Genomic DNA, 20347 nt, shown 5'->3' on the forward strand with positions numbered 1-20347 from the left:
TAGAGACACCATTTCTAACACACTGATGGGCTCGGAGGCATGCTGTGGGAATATAGATTTGAGAGATGTAATATCCTATGGCTAAGAAACGAGGATTTAATGCACTCCTACTTATATCAAAATGTGTAGTACCTCTGCCTATACATCACAGCCTGGTGCTCTGTGCGTGCATACACTCTACTGTCTATACTATGTCACTGGTATCATTTAATTATCGTAACCCTCATTTGTGTGAAGGAATGTCCAGGCAGCAACTAAACCAGCCCCAGGAGCAGACCTTCCAGTCAGGATTCTACAGGGCTCTAAGCAGTTAAGAAGTGAGACCGAGCCTCGGACCGCTGTCAGCCTGGCAGGGAAATGTTGATGTGTTTTCACTATTCTCCAGTGCGGCCAGGAAACGACCCGTCCGCACACGGCTTCTTTAAAAACAAGCCGCGCTGTCTGAAGCTATAGTCTCTCCCCTCTCTCTCCGTCTTTCCCTCTCCCTCGCTGGCGCTCCTGTGCCGAGGCTCGTTCTTTTCCCCTCTCCTCTCCTCTCCTCTCCCCTCCCCCTCCTCAGCCGCTTGCCACTGAGGGCTCCGGCAGCAGCTTGCAGCCAGCCAGTGGAATCTGTGTGTGCGCGAGCGTGTGCCGCCGCCGCCGCTAGTTTGTACCGGGAGGAACACACCGCACATGTGCTCTGTATGGAGATTGGCGCCGCTCTCTGTCGCTTGAATCCGTGCACGCAGGCGAGATGTCCAGCACGCCCCATGACCCCTTCTACTCCTCGCCCTTTGGCCCCTTCTATAGGAGACACACACCATACATGGTGCAGCCGGAGTACCGAATCTATGAAATGAACAAGAGGCTGCAGTCTCGCACTGAGGTGAGTGCCCTTACCTTCTTAAAGCAGCCACGGGCTGCAGTCATTTGACGTGCTTGGTAAAATATATATACTATGTATATATGCCTTCGATGTTGTCTTGTGACGGCTATTCTGCCAATGTGCGAGTGCTGTTGGACAGCAGTGTGGATGAAATTAAAACATGCTGTGATGTAAAGTATGGTTAACATGAATCCACTCTGAAGTTTCTTTCTTTTATAGATGTTTATTTTTTAGATGGATAATGTTGTTTGCAATGTATTGGAACATGCAAGGCTGCACATACAGTAACTTGTGCATTTAACTTCTGTGAAAGGAAAACAGAGTGTGTGAAGAAAGTACTTTGTTTAAAACTTGCTTCAGGACCACAGCTTATGGGAAGACAGTTCCTTTCAACCATATCATAATAAACTTAGTGCACACCTAGTTGAAAAATATCTGATATTTTTTCTAACAGCGTGCGGGATAGACAGCCCTAAAGTTGCCTGAGTGGAACTTCATGAGCTGTGTTTCCTGCCGTCGCGCTGCGTGCATCCCATTAGCAGGTCGCAGTGACACACAGCGCGCGCAGGAAAGCCCCCTTTCTCTCACAACATATAGCGCACGTGCTGGGCCGAGATAAGCAAACAGGGATTCACCGGGGGGGGGGGATGACGTCACAAAGCACACCTCTCGGCTGGGATAGAAGCGGTGACCACGCGCGTGAATTCTTTAGCAGAAAGGATGGGTGTTTGAAGGGAGTCTGGAGGTGAGCAGGTGTTTAACCATCTGTTCGATAAAGTGCTGTTCTTCTGTGTGAGAGGAGGAGCAGAGAGAACTTAGCAACAGAAAATAAATGTACATTGTTGTTGGAGCATCATGGACATTTGGGCTGTGAGCCAGGCTGAGACGGGCACATGACGTGTAGTTAGGAGATGAGCTATTGGCATTGATGACATCACGCTACACGGTTGGGTCTAACACTCCATGGTTACACGTGTTAATAGGTTGAGGCACAGGTCCTTTGTAAAGTAATTACATTGTAATTTACATCTGTGGGTTCCAAGGCCCGAAATGTAGTCCTATCCTGCGTGAGGATTATCATTAATGCTGGATATACATTTCTGATTTAGCTTTCTGAACAAAAAAGAAGCGTTCTTGTATGTGTAAACAGTTACTTCAGGTTTGTTTAACTTTTTCACAATTAGCACCAGTCCTTTGCTGATGGTAAAATCACTGATTGATTAAACATACATCACACCTGAAAGATCAACAGGAAAACTGAAAAAGAGCATGCATAGTAAATAAGTGTGGTATCTGCTAATTTCACTGTTTGCACATTCTTTTAAATGCCCCTAAGAGTACAGGCAGCAGCAAACCGCGCACATCCTTAGTACCAGCTCACGGGTACTCATGTGCACAGGAGTCACAAAGCAAGGTGTGAAGTCTGGTGGTGGGAAGCTTAAGAATATGTACTTGTGTATGCCGTGTGCATTGTCATCCTGATCTGTGTGATGCATACCATACACAGTGTGGACTGCTCTTGCATGGGCTGATATCTTTAATTGAGTGTAATAATAGGTATGAGAAGGGCTCTGGCAGTTGGTCAGATGGCAGCGGTAGAAAAACGTACATTCCTCTAAACAGAACTGTTGAACTAACTAGTGGCGAAGAGACTTCAACAAACTTTCAGGAGACAATTTACAAAGGCATTAATGAGCACCTGAAGCAGTACTCAGGAATACTACTTCGCCTACTCTTAAATGCCTTTGTAACTTGCCAACAAACCATCTAAAACGGGAATATTCTGGGAATTATCATATAGTTAGTACAAATTTAGAGCGCTGTACACTCTGCAATGTTACAAATGGAGTGGTGTGCATTTTGAGGCTAATTAATGAAGACGTTTATTAGTATGTGAAGTTCTCCACGCGTTCATAAATGCCTTAAGGACATTGCCCCATATAATTGCATTCAAGTCGTTTTTTGCTACTTCTCTGCCTTTCAGGTGCTATGTTTATGATTTGATCACAGACATCTCATGCACATTTAAACCCTGTAACACACATCCTATAATGTTAGTAGGTTTTTCATTTAAAAGTCTTAACTCTTCTACAAATATTTACTGCAAGCAACTCCCTGACTGGGTTTACTGATCAGATTCTAGGTAGGACTTTATATCGTAACATATCCTTCTACACTCTATTCCAACTTTGGAAAAAAGACATTTGGCAGATTGTGCTGGGAGTGGCATTGTAAGGGCCTTTTGCTGTACATTAACAATAGTAATACTTTTAACTTTAATTTTAATGTAAATATTCTAAAAATAGTTTGGTTTTAAATGTATAACTATCAGTTCTTGAAATATACAAAAAAAGATGGACAATGTATTTTCCAAACTTTCTATTTAGATGAGTTTTCATTGAATGCTTTTTACAATACGATGAAAGTGGGGTTGTAAAACACAGTTAAAAGAACATTACATTTACAAAAGAGTGTACAAAATTTACAAATGAAAAATTGAAGAAGAAAAATAAATATTGTAAAAGTACTGAAACGTGTAACGAAGCAATAATGTTCCTTCTTTAGCACGTGCACAAAGTCTAGAAAATATGGTGTAGGTCCAAAATAGACTTGGACATGAAAAAAGTGGGTAAAGCAGAGGAGATGCATGTACAGAACACCTGAGGCAGAAAGGTAAAAAGTGGGGCAGAACTCCTCTCGCAAACACTCTTGACTAGGAGAAATGGAATAGAGTACAACATCCATCCACTATTAACCACAGTATAACTCAACAAAAAGTAGACAATATTTCATTGAATTTAATTGAGGTCCAGTCTTTTATAAATGAAGCATTCAAGTTTAGAGGTCACGATAAATTCTCAAACCAAGTGTCGACTAGGTATACATGAATGCTTTGCATTTTAGACCTCAAATGAAAGCAACATACAGCGAATGTATACGGAAAAAGAGTTCTCTAACCCCGAATGGAGATTTATCAATGATATCAGTTACTCTGAAAAATAGCTTGTGGTGATTGAAGAGAATCTGTTTGCACCACCACACTTACCAGTGTAGACAATGTCATAAGAGATTAGGTTTAGTTCACCGGTTAAAATAATAGCATTTTTTAAAAAGGTTATTATTCACAAAATGATCACCAAATACCTTTCCTTTATTGTGGCAGAGTTTGTTCAAGGTAATACAAATACAAAAAGTCCTATGAGGCCCAGGTTCAGGAGAATGTTCATCTTTTCGACAGTCTTGAAACTCATGTACTGTTAGAAAATATAGCTTTTACTATGCTTCTGGTAATTGACAGAAATTATTACAGCTGAAAGAAAACCACCGGGCAGTTGAGGGGCATACTGATGCAACTCCCCCCCCGCACCCTATATGCTTCATAAAGTGTAAATCTATGGCTGGTAAGTTAGACTTGTCTCAGTCCCTCCTGTATTCCTTTTCTTCACTCTATGCAGCACACTCTTGCTTTGTAGCTTGTCCAAGCTTTCTAAGTGTGTTCTATATACATACAGCCATGCTCGCTCACTTATACAGCAATATCTCATGAACGAATATCCATAAATTATGCGAACCATAAGCTATGCGAGAGTTACATGCCTACTTAAATTGTTAGGAAAAGCCTCAGTACTACACAAGGAGTCGGTTCCAACATTGGTTTAATTCTTTGTGACTTCCACTCACCATATGACTACTGACTACATTTACACAGCCCCTAATACACAACGTATGTATTAACAAATAGTACAGCCTATCTGAATATTCTGGTTGGTGCAATTTTTCTCACGCTATTCAATGCAAGCGCCCATTTATGAATAGTGAGTTTATAAAACATAATGGAATATTAATGTGAACAAATGACAGTACATACATTTGAGGGCTGATGGGATGATCTGGTAGTACTACTTCACATACTCCTAAAGACCTGTGTGCTTTTACACCAAAACATCTAAATGAAAATAAAGGGGGTATTCAGGGAATATTCATGTACAATTGTACTACTAGAAATGACTGTTCTCTTCGCACTATTACATTTTAACAGCTTGACAACTCAGGGCCCACATTTATGACTATGTGAGGTAGTAGTCGTATAGTGTGTTTTTTGAGGAAGTAGTCCTGTTAAACTACTTCCCATATTCATAAACTCATTTGTGAATCTTCCCTATTGTTATTTACAGCACATAGAAATGGCGAATGTGCAATATGAAAAGCTGCACAGACTAAAGTTTGTTCTTTTGTTTGATGAGTCGCAGAAATATGCTACCACTAGATTGCTTGTAAGCAATGATTTTTGTGTGTTTCATAATCCACCCATCCCTTTGTCTGCATTTAACATATGTTACTCTTAATTGCTACCTGAAAGAATCACTACTGCTGTGTAGATGATGTAAATATTGCTGTTCTGTTTGTCCCCACTGCAGACCAATGTCTGGCATGACCAATCATTTCCCAGATCCTTTTTTCTGTTTTAATATCAGTCCTTTATTCAGGGGTACGGAGCATTTTAATTGCCTTTCCCACAGCCAAAAGTTGGTTTGTGGCATCTTCATATCTCTGAGTACTTTACCATTTGCTTTGCCCACCCTGCTAATGAGAAGACTCATTAATTTTCCACCAGTACTACCAGTATTAGTCCACGGAGTGTACTGGACTATGGGAAACAACATTAACAACGGGGTCAGAACTACGCATGCCAATACAGTGTAAGCTTTACCCACTTGTCTTTACCATGCATATGCTTTTACCATTCATATTCTTTTACCAAGCATGGCGATAAAGGCATATGCGTGGTTAAGGCAATCAGCACTCTAGACTTGAAGCAAATGGGCAGGGGTGGGAGGTGTTGGAGTCTTAATACCCAGACTTCTTGCTTCCTTCTTCCTACCTGCGGCTTGGTGAATAGTTTTTTCGTTTTTTCAGGGCTGAGTTTTAGGGCTCAGGGTGGGGGGGTCTGGGTAGTTTTTAGGGCCTGGGCCGGTTTTAGGGATCAAGACAGGGGGCTTGGGTGTTTTTAGGGATGAAGTACAGGTAGGTTTTAGGGCTGACAGCCAGTTTTAGGGTTAAGGGAGGGGGGCTGCAGTGTTTTAAGGGCTGGGTTTTAGGACTTAGGGCTGGGGGTTGGGATGTAACCTTTACCACGCATATCCCTTTACCAATCATGCCTTTACAATGAAATTCACTATAAGGACATGCATAGCAAAGACATGGTCATGGTAAAGACCTCATTGATAAGACATGCAAAGCAATCGTATGTGTGGTTCTGTCACACAACCCTGGATTATATATCAATACGCTTGAGGCCATTTTCTTCAATAAACAATAAATATCTGAACTAGTGCCTGTTGGAAGGAGTATTATTAGTTGGTAGCTGGCACCCAGCAGGCAGGCTTAACTTAGGAGACATATGGGTAAAGCATTTCAAAAATATAAATATATTAAATAAGTAAGCTACAACACACAATAAAAACCCACAACCATTTTATAAAAATAGGGAATAATTTTATGATTAAAATGACACTAGGGAACGGGAGCTATGAATGGTTAAAGAATAAACACTTTGTAGTTCTTAAAACCATATAGCACCAACATGGGATATCTGGTTACGCTTAACTTGGACAAAGTCAAAGTTTGAGTCCAACAGCCATGGTGCCCTGGTCAGATATCCTAAGCGGGAGGCTCAGTCAGTATTTTACCTTCACATTTAGAAATGTTTCAGGAAGATTTTCTCTCTTCGTGGAGTGAGGCTCCTTTCCATGCTAGGATTTGAGTCAATTAAAGGGGCATGGCTCAACGCGAGGCCTCAGTGAAATTCTGAAAGTCTTGAACTCTGGAGCTTTCAGCTGGGCCAACCTGAAATCCAGGCAGGGCTGTGGTTCGACGTCAGTGGCTTGTCTCTCGTCAACGGGTCAGTTATCTTATGGAGTTTTTCCCAAAGGTTGCCCCAAACCTTTCCAAAGTTCTGGAACCTTTTTCTGAAGTTCCTCTTGAGGGTTCAAAGTGTCCAAAATATAAATCTAAGGGTCTAGAAGCTCTGAGATGGTCCTTGAAAGTTTGGGACTACAATTCCCACAATGCACCTGGTCAAATCATTAAAAGTCCACTGAATGCACTCAACGCTGGGGACTTCTTGGGGGAGATGGTGCAGGTGAGCTCTGTTAACCTGTTGCTGTCTATTCTATTCCTTAATCCTTTCTGATGCAAGGGATAGTCCTCATAGCTGTAGTTCCAAAAGTGCAGCAGGCTTAGTCCTTCAGAGTGCAATCTTTTGGGGAACAGGGTTCCAGCAGGGCAGTCCTTCTTCTTGTAGTTTCAGGCAGCAGATCTGATTTGCTATGCAGCTCTCACATATTTATCCAATGTTCTTCAGTGACACGTGGGGGCAGGCAGGTTGTCAGTGCTAATTATAAGTACACTTAATTAACATATACTTTTTTAATCAGAGTACTGGCCTTGGGCCTGGCCAAGAGGGGAAACATCCTTTACAACGCAACTTTTACCACGCAGTGCTTTTACATCGCAACTTTTACAATGCAAACCATTACAACGCATTGTGCTGGGGGGCGCTCTAGGATAGGGAATAGATTTAATTTACTATCCAACACCTTCCCTACTATCCACGGGAACTGGAGTTGGAATAGTAAATTAAACTATTCACTATTCAGCACCCCTCAACACTATACGTTGTAAAGGCATGCGTTGTAAAACTTGCGATGTAAAAGCATGCAATGTAAAAGCATGTGTTGTGATGTCATACATCAGGCCAAGAGCCCAGGGGGCAGTCAAAGTTAGTTGCCAACAGGGGTATAGGGCCAAGATAGCTGCACTTTATCCAATGTTTTGCGGTATGATTAGTTCGTTGTGGGTGCTAGGAACCTGAAGTCATATACCCCTAGACTCCCAACATAATTACAATCCAACACGATGGTTCAGCACCCCACACAAAGTACAATTGACAATAGTAGTCAAAACAGTAATCAAGAAAAACAATTCAGTAGGACTTAAAGTTTTCTTTCTTGCTTTTATTCAAAGTCTTCAAGCAAAAAACGTAGCGTTTATGAGAATACACAAACCTCTCTAAACCTTTACCACCCTGGAAATAGTCGGAGATTTGCTTCTACCATGGGCTGGAGTAAATTAATTTCCACTGTGGAAAAGGAACAAGAAACGCCCTCAGGTTTGGTGATGTAGAGTAAGGGTTTCTTCCTGAGGGAAATATTTAAATCCTGGAGAAAGTTCAACATGTATTCACCTACTTTTTCACTTTTATTTGTATATCATACTCCATGTGTCTTGTTCGTAAGCATTTATTCACAGAGGGCCTTATTTATGACATTTTATTGTTTGGCAGCACAGCAAGGCACCTGCAGCACACATAGTAAGAGGAAAATTCCTTGTAGGATTGTTTTTGTGCAGAAACATACCCCTTCCTGCAAAAAAACAATCCTTCCTTCAATGGAGGCACCCTGAAACCATTGTGCCAGGGAGCTTACATTATTGCTAGGCTGCCAAACCAGCGTCAGCGCAGGCAGAAAGGACATGAATGCACCATATTGCTTAAATACGGTACATTCCTGCTCTTTCACTTTGGCGTAGGGCAGCGCAGCAAGGCACCAGAATCCCATAAATAAGCCTTATATTTCTCCTTGTTACACCTCACATAGGAAAGTGTCCGGATATGGAGCTTCCCCAGGTTTACAAGATTTTGTAAATCTCGGGCAGTGTCAAATTCCAAAGGTTTTACGTGGGAATGTGCACTGTAATGCCCATGGAATGCCTTCCGGGTGCAGATTAAGGTGATGCAGCAATTTGCACTGCGTTGCCTTATTCATTATTTATGAGGCCACTCAAAGCCACGCAGGGTGGCTTTGCATGGGTTCATGAATTGGACAGAGAGCTATGCGTTACACATGTACCACTTTACATGGTGCAAAAGTGACACAGGGCTCTCATAAGTAAGCCCAGAGTACATTAAAAACACAATAGCAACTTTGCTAAATCAGGGCCAGCTTAAAAAAATGGCACTGGTGCAGATTTATGCGGAAGAAGAGACCAGACATGGCACTTTGCATTCAGTTACTAGTGCAAGAATGTCACTTCGCAGTGGTTGAGAAGTTAAAAAATTGATCTACATATCCTGTTACTACTGCAGATTCACAGGCACTCCTGCCATTGCTGGATCAGGGCATTCACCAAGTGATTAGGTATGTCCAGGTGGAACTTTAATTGAGGGGAGAGGGCCCGCAGCCCCACTCTCTGAACCATTAGAAGCCCAGGAAGCCCGTCCATGAGACCAAAATGTTCAATAAAAGGACGGGGCCTGCACGAGCCCCACTCCCTGAGCCTTCAAAGTCTGAGGGGACCTCTTTCCCCAAGGCTGTATTCTTTAATTAATGGGGTTTAATTGACATCAGCACCTTTAACCCAAATGCACAGACATCTCTCTACTGGAGTTTAGGCCAATAGGTGTCATGGTATCGAATTCTAGAAGGTAGTTAGATTCGCATTAGGTGGGCATGGTCAGCGGTTGCACACATGTTATTGACAATAGTTATGACACGCCTCCCTACAAGCAGTTTATATATGAAATGTTCAAATCAAATGTATGTAAGTGACTTTATACTCAGGATTGCGAAGGGGCTGGTGATTTTGTTTTGTTTGGTTTAACAGTTCTTCACAAGGTGTGTTTTAAGCCCAAATGTGATGTTCAGACTGCACGCTTCACCATATATTATGTCATAATATTTTGACGTGAAAACTTCTCATATTTTGAGACAGACAGACTCGTCTCTCATATTACCTTATACAAGCTGTTTGACTCAGGCAAATAGTGATTGACATAGTTAATGCACTTTAATTTAGTTTATAGATGCATTGTCTGAACAAGATAACTTGTATGCTCTAAGATGGTGCTTGCTTTCAGGGGAGATTTGCGGGACCTGTAAAATATATCAGTCTTTTTTCATTGTTAATTTTGAGAATATGTAAATGTTGTTTTCTGCTTCATGCTTGATCAATGACCAAGGCTACAGACGAAATGCATTGGGGAAACCACACATTAAACATTTATTATTGCATACAGGAGTGTGTTAATAATCCTTTTTTGACGGTGAGGGCTAATTGCTTGGTGTTCAGGGATACTTGAGCACAACTCAGAACACCCCATCTTGAGCCGGAAAACTCCAGGATTTCTGGGTTAATATATATATTGCTGATGATGTCATATATTACATCATTCATGACATGGTCAGTGACATCACTGATGACATCTCAAATGACATCACTGATGACATCACTGATGACATCATCCAGCGAATGTGGTTTGCTTCAATATTTAAATATGTATTATATATATATAGCAATCTGCCTTGAAGACTGAGTGGATGTATATGTGTCTGAATGGAGGATTTAGTAGCAATGTGATTGACTGTCTAAGTGATACATTTAAAGTGTCTCACTAAATATATGGGATAGTGAATAAACTGTGTGGATACCTGTATCACTCTATCTCTTGTTGTGTAAACTACTACATAAGCTGGTTACTAGCTATGTGGAAGTCTATATTAGGTATTAATTAGTTAAGTGAGTATTTGTATGGGATAGTGAATGAATGTGTGTGTGGTTGGGTGGAAATTGTGTGACTGTCCCAAGATGTGTAAATAGTTGAGTTAGTAGGTATATGAGGTTAAGACTGTATGTGGAAACAGTTGTTTGGGTGAGTGAATCTCTTTATGGGTGTAGTGATGAGTAAATATATTTCTCAATGATACATGTTCAACAAACTAGAAATATAAAAGGCAGTGTATGTGACAGTTGTTATATATAAATAAGTATACCTAAGACTCAGTGATTGTATGAGTGACTGTATGGATAACTGTATATTTGTAATAGTGATTTTATAACACACTAAGTATGACTTTCTAACTATATGAATAATTAAAGTGGTGTTTGTGTAAGTGTGTAGCTTAGTAAATGTAAGTATGATCAATTATTTGCATAAATGCGTAGGATGACTGCATAAGTGAATAGGACGTGTGCTAGTGTGTAATGTCGATGTAGGTGTATAAGTATATGTAATAGTGTTCTATTGATCTTTGTTAGCATGTATGAGTGAATCTATAGGTAAGTGTTTAGATGTGTGTGTAGATGTAGGAATCACTGAGTGGGTTTTTAGAAACTTGTATTGGTGTGTCAATGGTTTCAAATATGGTACTCAATATTTTATAATGAGTGTTGAAAGGTTATACTAGTGTATGATAAGATGTATCAGATTGTCACATGGATGATGTCATCATTGATGTCATCAGTGATGTCATTTGAGATGTCATCAGTAATGTCATCAGTAATGTCACTGACCATGTCATGAATGATGTAATATGTGACATCATCAGCAGTGGATTGCAGGTGTTATGTAAGAGCAGAGAGGCGCACACAGTGAAGTCAATAGTGTAAGAAAGTCCAAAAAGAATTGTAGATCTTCGGTTCTTATTTATAAAAGTATTCTTTATTTTCACGTACAGCGGCACAGCCAACGCGTTTCATTCCCATTCGTGCCTTGGGAATTTCATCAGGGCATGTACTAGACAATCTAGTCCGTGCGGTGTCTCTCGAGGTCGTACTTCTTCGAGAACAGTTTAAAGGACAGTCACGGTAGGTCACAGTGTGTACCTGCAAAATACTTTGTGTTTGGTTCCAAGTGGAATGATGATCCAAGTCCCCCCGGAATGTCTGGTCACTGTCACTATGGCAAGTCAATAGAGGTAGGAATTCCGGACCCCTCGGGGGAACTCCGGAGGGGAAGGGGAGTCTGAGCGCTCGGTAAAGTGTCCGGCTTCAGTGGGGTTTTCAAAAGCGTAGTGACGCAACGGTGCCTTAGGTATGGCCCCCGTTCTCCGCTGCTCCTCCTCCTGGAATACTGGATGCTACCGTGACTGTCCTTTAAACTGTTCTCGAAGAAGTACGACCTCGAGAGACACCGCACGGACTAGATTGTCTAGTACATGCCCTGATGAAATTCCCAAGGCACGAATGGGAATGAAACGCGTTGGCTGTGCCGCTGTACGTGAAAATAAAGAATACTTTTATAAATAAGAACCGAAGATCTACAATTCTTTTTGGACTTTCTTACACTATTGACTTCACTGTGTGCGCCTCTCTGCTCTTACATAACTATTGGTCTGATATACATCCTTGGCAGCGGATGGTGAGAGTAGTCGCACCACCTAATAATTCTGAAACAGACGAAGTGGATGTGCGGAACCTTGGTCAGCTGCTGGTTGCTTCTGTTCATTGTGGATTGCAGGTGTGCGAGTTTTAGTTAGTACAACTAACTTCAACGTGGGAATTTCAATGCTTTTGATCGAGTGAAATGTCCAACTAACTATAACACCCATAAAACCTATGATTTTTTAAGTGAATTTCTAAGGTTTTTTTTAAATGCTAATTCCCAACTATAACATGTCTGAAACCTATGGTTTTTTCAGTAAATTTTTAAGGTTTTTTAAATGATAATTCCTAACTATAACAGGCCTCAAACCTATGTTTTTTTCAGTGAATTTCAAAGTTTTTCTAAATGCTAATTCCTACCTATAACATGTCTGAAACCTATGGTTTTTTCAGTGATTTTCAAAGGTTTTGTAAATGACAATTTTTAAATGTATTAATTGTTATTTTTATTTCTTTTATACTGATTTTCTACATTTTAAAAAAAAGTTTATTTTTAGATATTTTATTTTTTAAATTACATTATAATTACATTATACATTACATTACAAAATATACTTTCTCAGAACGAATTACTTTAGTTTAAATACTTTGCAAATAGGCAATAGACCTTTAAGTACAGTAGTTACAGTTGTAGCAATGGACAGGTGAGAGGTGTTCTGAGGCCACGCCCCTTTCTACAACACTCTGCAACGCAGCTCCGTGGCGCTTACTAGAGGTACCTGGTGAGCTAGTTGGCCCCCAGGCGACCTCAGGATTCAAGGGCACTTAATTCCACAACTTAAAACACGCCACAGGGCATGTTTACACACATGTCACCTCAGGCCCCACCCCTCTTCCTTCAACACTGTACAAACGCGCCTGTGGCGTATTTTTAGTTGGGCGATTAACTCCCCTTCAATCTTGAGGGTCCCTGTGGTGCAACTAGCCCACCAGCTACCTCCAGTAAGAGCCACAGAGCTGTGTTGCAGAGAGGTGTAGAAGGGGGCGTGGCCTCAGAACACCTCTCTGGAACTCAGCCCTCTGGCACATACTGGAGGTACCTGGTGGGCTAGTTGGCCCCCAGGGAACCCCAATATTCAAGGGGAATTTGTTCCCCTTCTGCAAACATGCCAGGGGGCGCGTTTGCAGAGTGGTGCAATATGGGGGCGTGGCCTCTGGCCGCAATTCCTTTTTTAAAAATATTTCTTTTTTGAAGAAGGGGAGCTGTGTGGCCCCCCTTCTTTTGATAATTTTTTGGCCCTGGTGACCCATCCCCTGGGGCATGCCCCCAATTTTTTTTCTTTTTAATTTGGAAGGGGGCCCTATGGCCCCCCTCCTGCGGCCGTAGTCTGCCCCAGAGGCCCCATCCCCCGGGGCTGGCCCACTCCATTGGGGAATGTTGGGGTGTCCCCAATCCCCCCACGGTGCCAGCCGGCTCCCCGCATCCTGCGGGAGACGGCATTGCTTTTCCATATGGGGAGCAGCTAACATGCTGCTCTCCATATGGAAAAGCAATCTGCTTTCTTATTTGGAAGAGAGAGCAGGTTCCCTACTCTCTCTTCCAAATAGGAAAGCAGTTTGCAATGACAGGGTGGGAGCAGCGAGGCTCCTGCCCTTGCAAACATTAGTGTCCCGGGGGTGGGTACCTCGGGACACTGCAGGATCCGGCCCTGGGAGGTGGCGGTCCCCAGGGCCCTCAAGAGTTCCAGGAGGGGGGCCACACAGCCCCCCTCCCATCATTTGAAAAGCCTTGGGGGTGATGGTCACTGGGGCTAGGGGGTCCATAACGGACCCCCAAATTAAAAATATAGTGACCAGTGGAGGTGGCGGTCCATGGGGCGTGTGGGGGGGGCTTAATATATATATATATATTAGTAGGTAGTTATAGTTAGGACCTAGTTTCCAGAGTAAGACCGGTTTTTCATTTAACAATATCTTTGTTGTCATTTGACGAATCTTCACAAATTTTTCAAAACTAATAAAGCACTAACTTCAGCTGCTGTGTTGAAAGTTTCAGGTGATCCATAAAGCGGGTCCATTGTAGATCTCTGACCCCGGGGACCACCGCGTCCTTGGGGCTATAGGGAAGATGGGAGCGGGTGCCGCGTGGCCGCCCTCCAGGAGCCCTTCATGGCCCTGGAGACCGCAACCCCCAGGGCAGGCTCCAGCAATGTCCCATAGTGCCCACCCGCAGGACATTGCAGTTTGCTATGACTTGGCAGGAGCACTGCTCCCGCCAAGCCATAGCAAACTCTGCTCCGGTTCATGGCAGCAAGAGCAGGAAAAATGCTCTTGCCTTCATGAAGCGGAGCAGGATTGTTTTGGGGCAGAGAGAGGGAGCTGCATGTTAGCAGCTCCCTCTGCCCAAACGCAGTGCCGGCTCCGTAGGAGTCAGGGAGCTGGTATGGACTGCAGGGACCTTGAGTCATTCCCTGTGGTCCCCATCAATAGGCCATGCCTCGGAGGATGGGGACCCTGGGGCAATATCGGCATGGGTAGGGGGGCGGCGTTGACGGAAGTACTGTTGACTAATATAGGTTGAGAATAGACTTTATTCTTAATATTATAACAAACATACTAAGTAATTGGCTTCTTCTGTTGAATACATATAAACTAGACATCCCTGCAAAGTATACCTTGATTGTATGTTGATAACAAGCACTGATGAGGTTTTTCACTATTACACTCGATGGAGAGTAGGCCCATTCAGGGCGCAATTTGTTCCAAATACCCTTAAGTTTGTGAAATGAATTATCCCGATGACAATATATATGAAGTTGTGACATAGAGGACACATGGTCTTTTTTGGTATCACCTTATTCTCTACTAATGTTAATATATATATATAATATTGATATTTGATTTGTGACAAAATGTGAGATTTATTGTTGATTTATGAATTTAAAAGAATATAGTTAATATGATCATGAGTCCAATGGACATATCATTTTCTGTATATAGATAACTTCAAAATATATGAATTTTCCTGTTACAAAATGTCTAGCGTATTTGCAATGAAAATTAAGGGCATCCAAATACTAAGTCCTGTTTTAATGTTTTTCACCAACCAAACAGCCCAATAACTGGTGATTTTGTTTATAAGTGGAAGGCTCACAAAGGTGTACTTATATTGACAAAGGCACGATGAATAAATACTTTTATTCTTTTAGCTTGGAGTGCTCAGCGTTTTTTTCAAGATGTGGGTATATATATATATATATATATATATATATATATATATATATATATGTATATATATATATATATATATATATATATATATATTTTCGTACTTCACCAAAAGAGCTTTTCAGCAAGCAGATGAACACGCGGACCCAAAAGTTTTTTGTGCCAGGTTTATTTTTCAAACACCCTGCATCAAAGCAGCCTTGACGCGTTTTGGTCCCACCTGGACCTTGATCACATGATGCATTACGTTAGATGAAACGCCCTTTTAAAGTGCCAATGCTATTACAAACAGCTGTGTCAAATCAAGCAAAGTCATGAAAGACAGACTATACACATCGAATCTCGGCGAGAAAGTGCACAGTAAATAATACATTCGATTTTTTCAATTCGACATGATATAGCAGCATAAGTAAATATTCACATTTGTCAACCATTTGATATTTACAATAAATAACCACGGTAAATGAATATAAATTCATAAATAAATATCAGTGTTTACAAACATAAATATTCCAATACAAATATTTATAAAATTAGTTAATAAACACACATTGATCCCACCATCAAGTGGCGGTAAAAATGGGCGAAATGTGGCATATAAAGGAAAACCCCGAATCTTTGTTTCAGTATATTAAACGGGTTTCGATGCCATAGACGTCCATCAGTAATGGGGTCCTTCAACAGATCCCCATTTACTCACTTGATACTATGGTTATAGTATTGACAGGTATAAGGGTAAGAGGCTGCTATATCAAATTGTGTGTATAGACACTCCTGTCCTCAGGGGTTCTCAATAGAGCCCAAGTGGGCAAACACAGCTGGCCAAAAGTGACTAAGCAAAAAAGGGCAATGGCCGAACTATTAGCAAAGAAAGCCCCCTAACTTTAAGACAATCGGAGGTTTTTGCTACATAAATCAGTGTATAATGAACAATTTATATGTGCCACCCAAGTGAATTATAGAGTTTAAAATCATCAAAATAAAGTAAACTAGTGCACAAATTCTTTAAAGTTTCTGAATGGAGAACAAGATTTGCGCGGTCAAAGTTCATAAGAGCTAAAAATTTATCAAATACACATCAATTGTAAATAATTTATAAACATGTATATAAATCCTCCGTCGCATTTAAACCGAAAGGGGATTTGGTGTTTAGCTCCAAAATGTACTTGGTCTCAAGTGTGTGAAGTGCACTATCCCGATTGCCACCTCTGCGAGACAGTGGTATGCAATCAATGGCAAAATAATTCAGCAGGGTCGGGTTGCTGTCATGGACTGCCTCGAAATTAAGCATGGGCGGAAAATCCGTTCCGCTCGCGGATTTTGCGGATTTTCGGTAAATTCGCAATCCGCGAACTCCCGCAAATTTACCGAAAATCCGCAAATCCGCAAATCCGCAAGCGGCGGATTTTTCCGGGGGTAAAAGTTCAAAACTTGCAGCCTGGCCTGTTGTAACTATTTTAGGATGGCGCCGGCAAGCTGCCAGCGCCATCCTAAAATAGTTACTAAGTTAGCTTCAACAGGAAGCTCTAATAGATAAAATAAAGCAGGTGCTCGATTTTATCTATTAGAGCTTCCTGTTGAAGCTAACTTAGTAACTATTTTAGGATGGCGCTGGCAGCTTGCCGGCGCCATCCTAAAATAGTTACAACAGGCCAGGCTGAACTGATCTTTCTCTGACCTTTTATGCACACAAGAGGCATGTGAACTCGCATGGAAGCCCCGCACGTTTGGCCCCGCGCACACACTCGCGGTTTGCACCGTCTTCCCGCCATTCACCCACTATGATGGACAGCTCATTCAAGGGACCCCTGCGCCCTTCGGGGCGATTGCATAGTAACACACACATGGGCGCTCGAACTAGTTGATGCTCAAATTCAGTGACTCATTCATTAGCCCAAAAACAATCATGAGCGTCTTCGAGGCTGGACAGGTGTGCCTCTTCCCAAATCTACCGTGGAAAGTCAGCTGTGATGCTGGGTAGAGGCCTTTGCATCCTTGACTTTCATGAGCGCAATCCCCGTGCTGTTCCTGTGACCAGGAGCTTCTTTCTCTTCATATTATTGTGTTCGCACGGGTTGCTGCAAGTTCGCACGCGTTTTGTACAATTTCGCAATTTGCGAAATTGTACAAAACCCTCGCGAACTTGCAGAAACCCGTGCGAACATAAAAAAAAAATCTGCAAATTCGCGAGAATTCGCGGATTTTGCGGATTGCGAGTTCGCAAATCCGCAAAATCCGCGAACGCGACATCCGCAAAATTCGCCCATGCTTACTCGAAATGCCTCGCAACTGGATATGCTTGATCTTTATTTACAATTGCGCGAATATGTTGAAGAACTCTTCTGTGCACGGGCAATTTTGTGCTGCCCACATATCGTAGTGCACATGGACATTCTAAATCAAATACAACATATTCCATTTTGCAGGTGATTCTTTTTGTGATTTTGACCGGTCTAGGTAAAAACGGGGTGTTATACGTTTTAACATTTTTTGCATGCTTGCATGCTTTACAAACTAGACATTTGAAAAACCCCTTTTGTTTGGATAACCAGTTGGAAGGTGATTCAATCTCAGGGTTACATTTTACGAGACAACTCCCCATGGACCTAGCTTTTCTGAAGGTGAGTTGTGGCAACCAATTATGCTGAGTTAAGTACTCCCCAATCACTGGGTCCCTTAGGAGTAAACCCCAATGACGCTTGAATATTTTTCTAATAGCACCATGTTGTTTATTAAAGGTCAAAATGACTCTGACCTTGGGTGTCTGGGATTCTGCCCTACTAGGAATTGCCTCCCAGGGGGTTAATGCCTGTTCCCTACTAAGGTCTTTGGTTTTGTTGATGGCCTTATCTATAATGGATGCACTGTAACCCCTCATAAGGAATCTCTTTTTACAAGCATCCTGGGCAAGCTTGCATTCACCTTCACTGCTGCATATGCGCTTGATCCTGAGCATCTCCCCATAGGGGATGTTGTGGATCAGGTGCTGTGGGTGGTGACTAGATGCATGCAACAGTGAATTACCCGCAGTGGGCTTACGATAAAGTCTAGTGGATATGGTGCCATTGGATATAAAGACCTCCATATCCAAAATGACAACCGATTCCTTGCTCATATGAGCCGTAAATTCAAGGTTTAGATGGTTGCTATTTATCTTCTCGACAAACTGTATGGCCAACTCCTCTGACCCCCTCCAAATTAGGAAAAGGTCATCTATATATCTCAGCCATAGGGGAACGTGATTTTTCAAAATGTCCTCGTGTTGCCTTTTGAGGACCTGCTATATATCTATATATATATATCCACAACTTGATTTTGCGAAGAAACCCGAGCCGCTTGCAGCGGTGGGCCTCAGCGGGGTCGCGAACCCCAAATCTCCACAGCAAGCGTTTGTACCGTTTCCAACAAAACGATGCCGGGGCCACAAATATTTCTTATTCAGCGTGTTTTTATTTCTTTTAAAGCCAAGTCACTCGATGCGTTTTGGAGGAAGCCTCCTTGTTCACGTTAACAAGGAGGCTTCCTCCGAAATGTGTCGTGTGACTTGGCTTTAAAAGAAATAAAAGTACGCTGAATAAGAAATATTTGTGGCACTGGGATCGTTTTGTTGAAAACAGTACAAACAATCGTTGTGGTAATATATATATATATATATATATATATATATATATATATATATATATATATATATATATATATATATTCACTGAAAAAACCATAGGTTTCACACCATTTATAGTTAGCTGGACATTTTACTGACATAAAACCATTGAAATTCCAACGTTATAGTTAGTTGGACTCACTATAACAAGCGCGCCTGCAATGCACTGCTGATGATGTCACATATTACATCACTCATGACATCGTCAGTGACATCACTCATGACATCACTGAGGTTTTTTAAATGCTAATTCCTAACTATTACTGGTGTGAAACCTATGGTTTTTCCAGTGAATATATATATATATATATTACCACACAATCCAACTTTGTGTCGTCAGAAGAAACGGCAAGCACGCAGGTAATCCGATATTTAGAGTATTTTTATTTGCAACCCCCCTCACCCCAGAAGAACCTGTGCCTAAAAAAAAAAAAGAAATATATATATATATATATCATCATCTTGAGGTGCCCGCATAGTAATTTTTTGCTTTGTAATAAATCAACTAATCATATTTGGTAGTATGTGATCCTTAAGAGTCATAGATAATTGGAATTGAAATGATTGGCCTGCTAATGATTTCTCTCCCCTTCCACGCTTTCATGCTGAGAAAAAGTACCAGTGACTCGAGGATCTAGAGCGGATCTAGAACATAGAGACTTGGCTCCTTCAGTTTCAAACTGAATATTCATATTTTCATATTCCTATATATATATAATATATATATATATATACATATATATATATATGTATATATATATATATATATATATATATATATATATATATAGGAATATGAAAATATGAATTTTCAGTTTGAGATATATATTTAGGGATCTTGAGCATGACTTTGTAGGCAACCGAAAGCCAGTGGAGTAACACCAGTGGTGATTTCATGTTCTTTCTTACATTCATAGTCAGTCATGTGGAACTGTTCCCCAGTGTTGACTGCTAATTCATCTCCCAATTTATCTCGCACGTACTGGTTAATTCTTTGCCACACCCCCTTTCGAAGATAAAATTGGATAATTAATTATGACTCAAAACTGACATCACCCACGAAACCTGGTATCATCCACCGCCTTCATGCCACCACTTCTATTAGGAAATTATCCAGACCTTCCCCAAAGCTTTCTCCTCCCACTAACCTGGGCCATCGGCCAACCTTGGTAACTAAACTGAGAGTTACTAGAATTACATATTTCTTCTGCTGTAGTATGTTCCATATAATTATGGATTTGCCCCGCTTGCCACATAATTAATTATCTGCTCCATATGCTGCAGATTTTAACAAAAGAAGTGGTGAAATGGATCAATCATTACTAATAATGTTACAACACATGTTGCTGTGCTTTGTAAAGGCTATCTGTCCATCCTTCAGGTGCTATTGCTGTCTTTAGTTGTTAAAAAGATACTAATGAGTTGGAACCTTT

At 41.4% G+C, this 20347-nt stretch overlaps 1 protein-coding gene across 2 annotated transcripts in view; it reads left to right on the plus strand.

The window, feature by feature from the left end:
• The first annotated feature begins 505 nt into the window (after positions 1–505).
• LDB2 (LIM domain binding 2) overlaps positions 506–20347 on the plus strand; it is a 1197779-nt gene continuing 1177937 nt past the window's right edge. For both annotated transcript variants that reach the window (XM_086964513.1, XM_086964515.1), the window contains exon 1: positions 506–865. In XM_086964513.1, the coding sequence (XP_086820639.1) occupies positions 734–865 (132 nt within the window). In that variant the 5' untranslated portion in view covers positions 506–733. The remainder of the gene's footprint in view (positions 866–20347) is intronic.

This window comes from Lissotriton vulgaris, chromosome 3_2, assembly GCF_964263255.1.
Source record: "Lissotriton vulgaris chromosome 3_2, aLisVul1.2, whole genome shotgun sequence".
NCBI classification, from domain to species: domain Eukaryota; kingdom Metazoa; phylum Chordata; class Amphibia; order Caudata; family Salamandridae; genus Lissotriton; species Lissotriton vulgaris.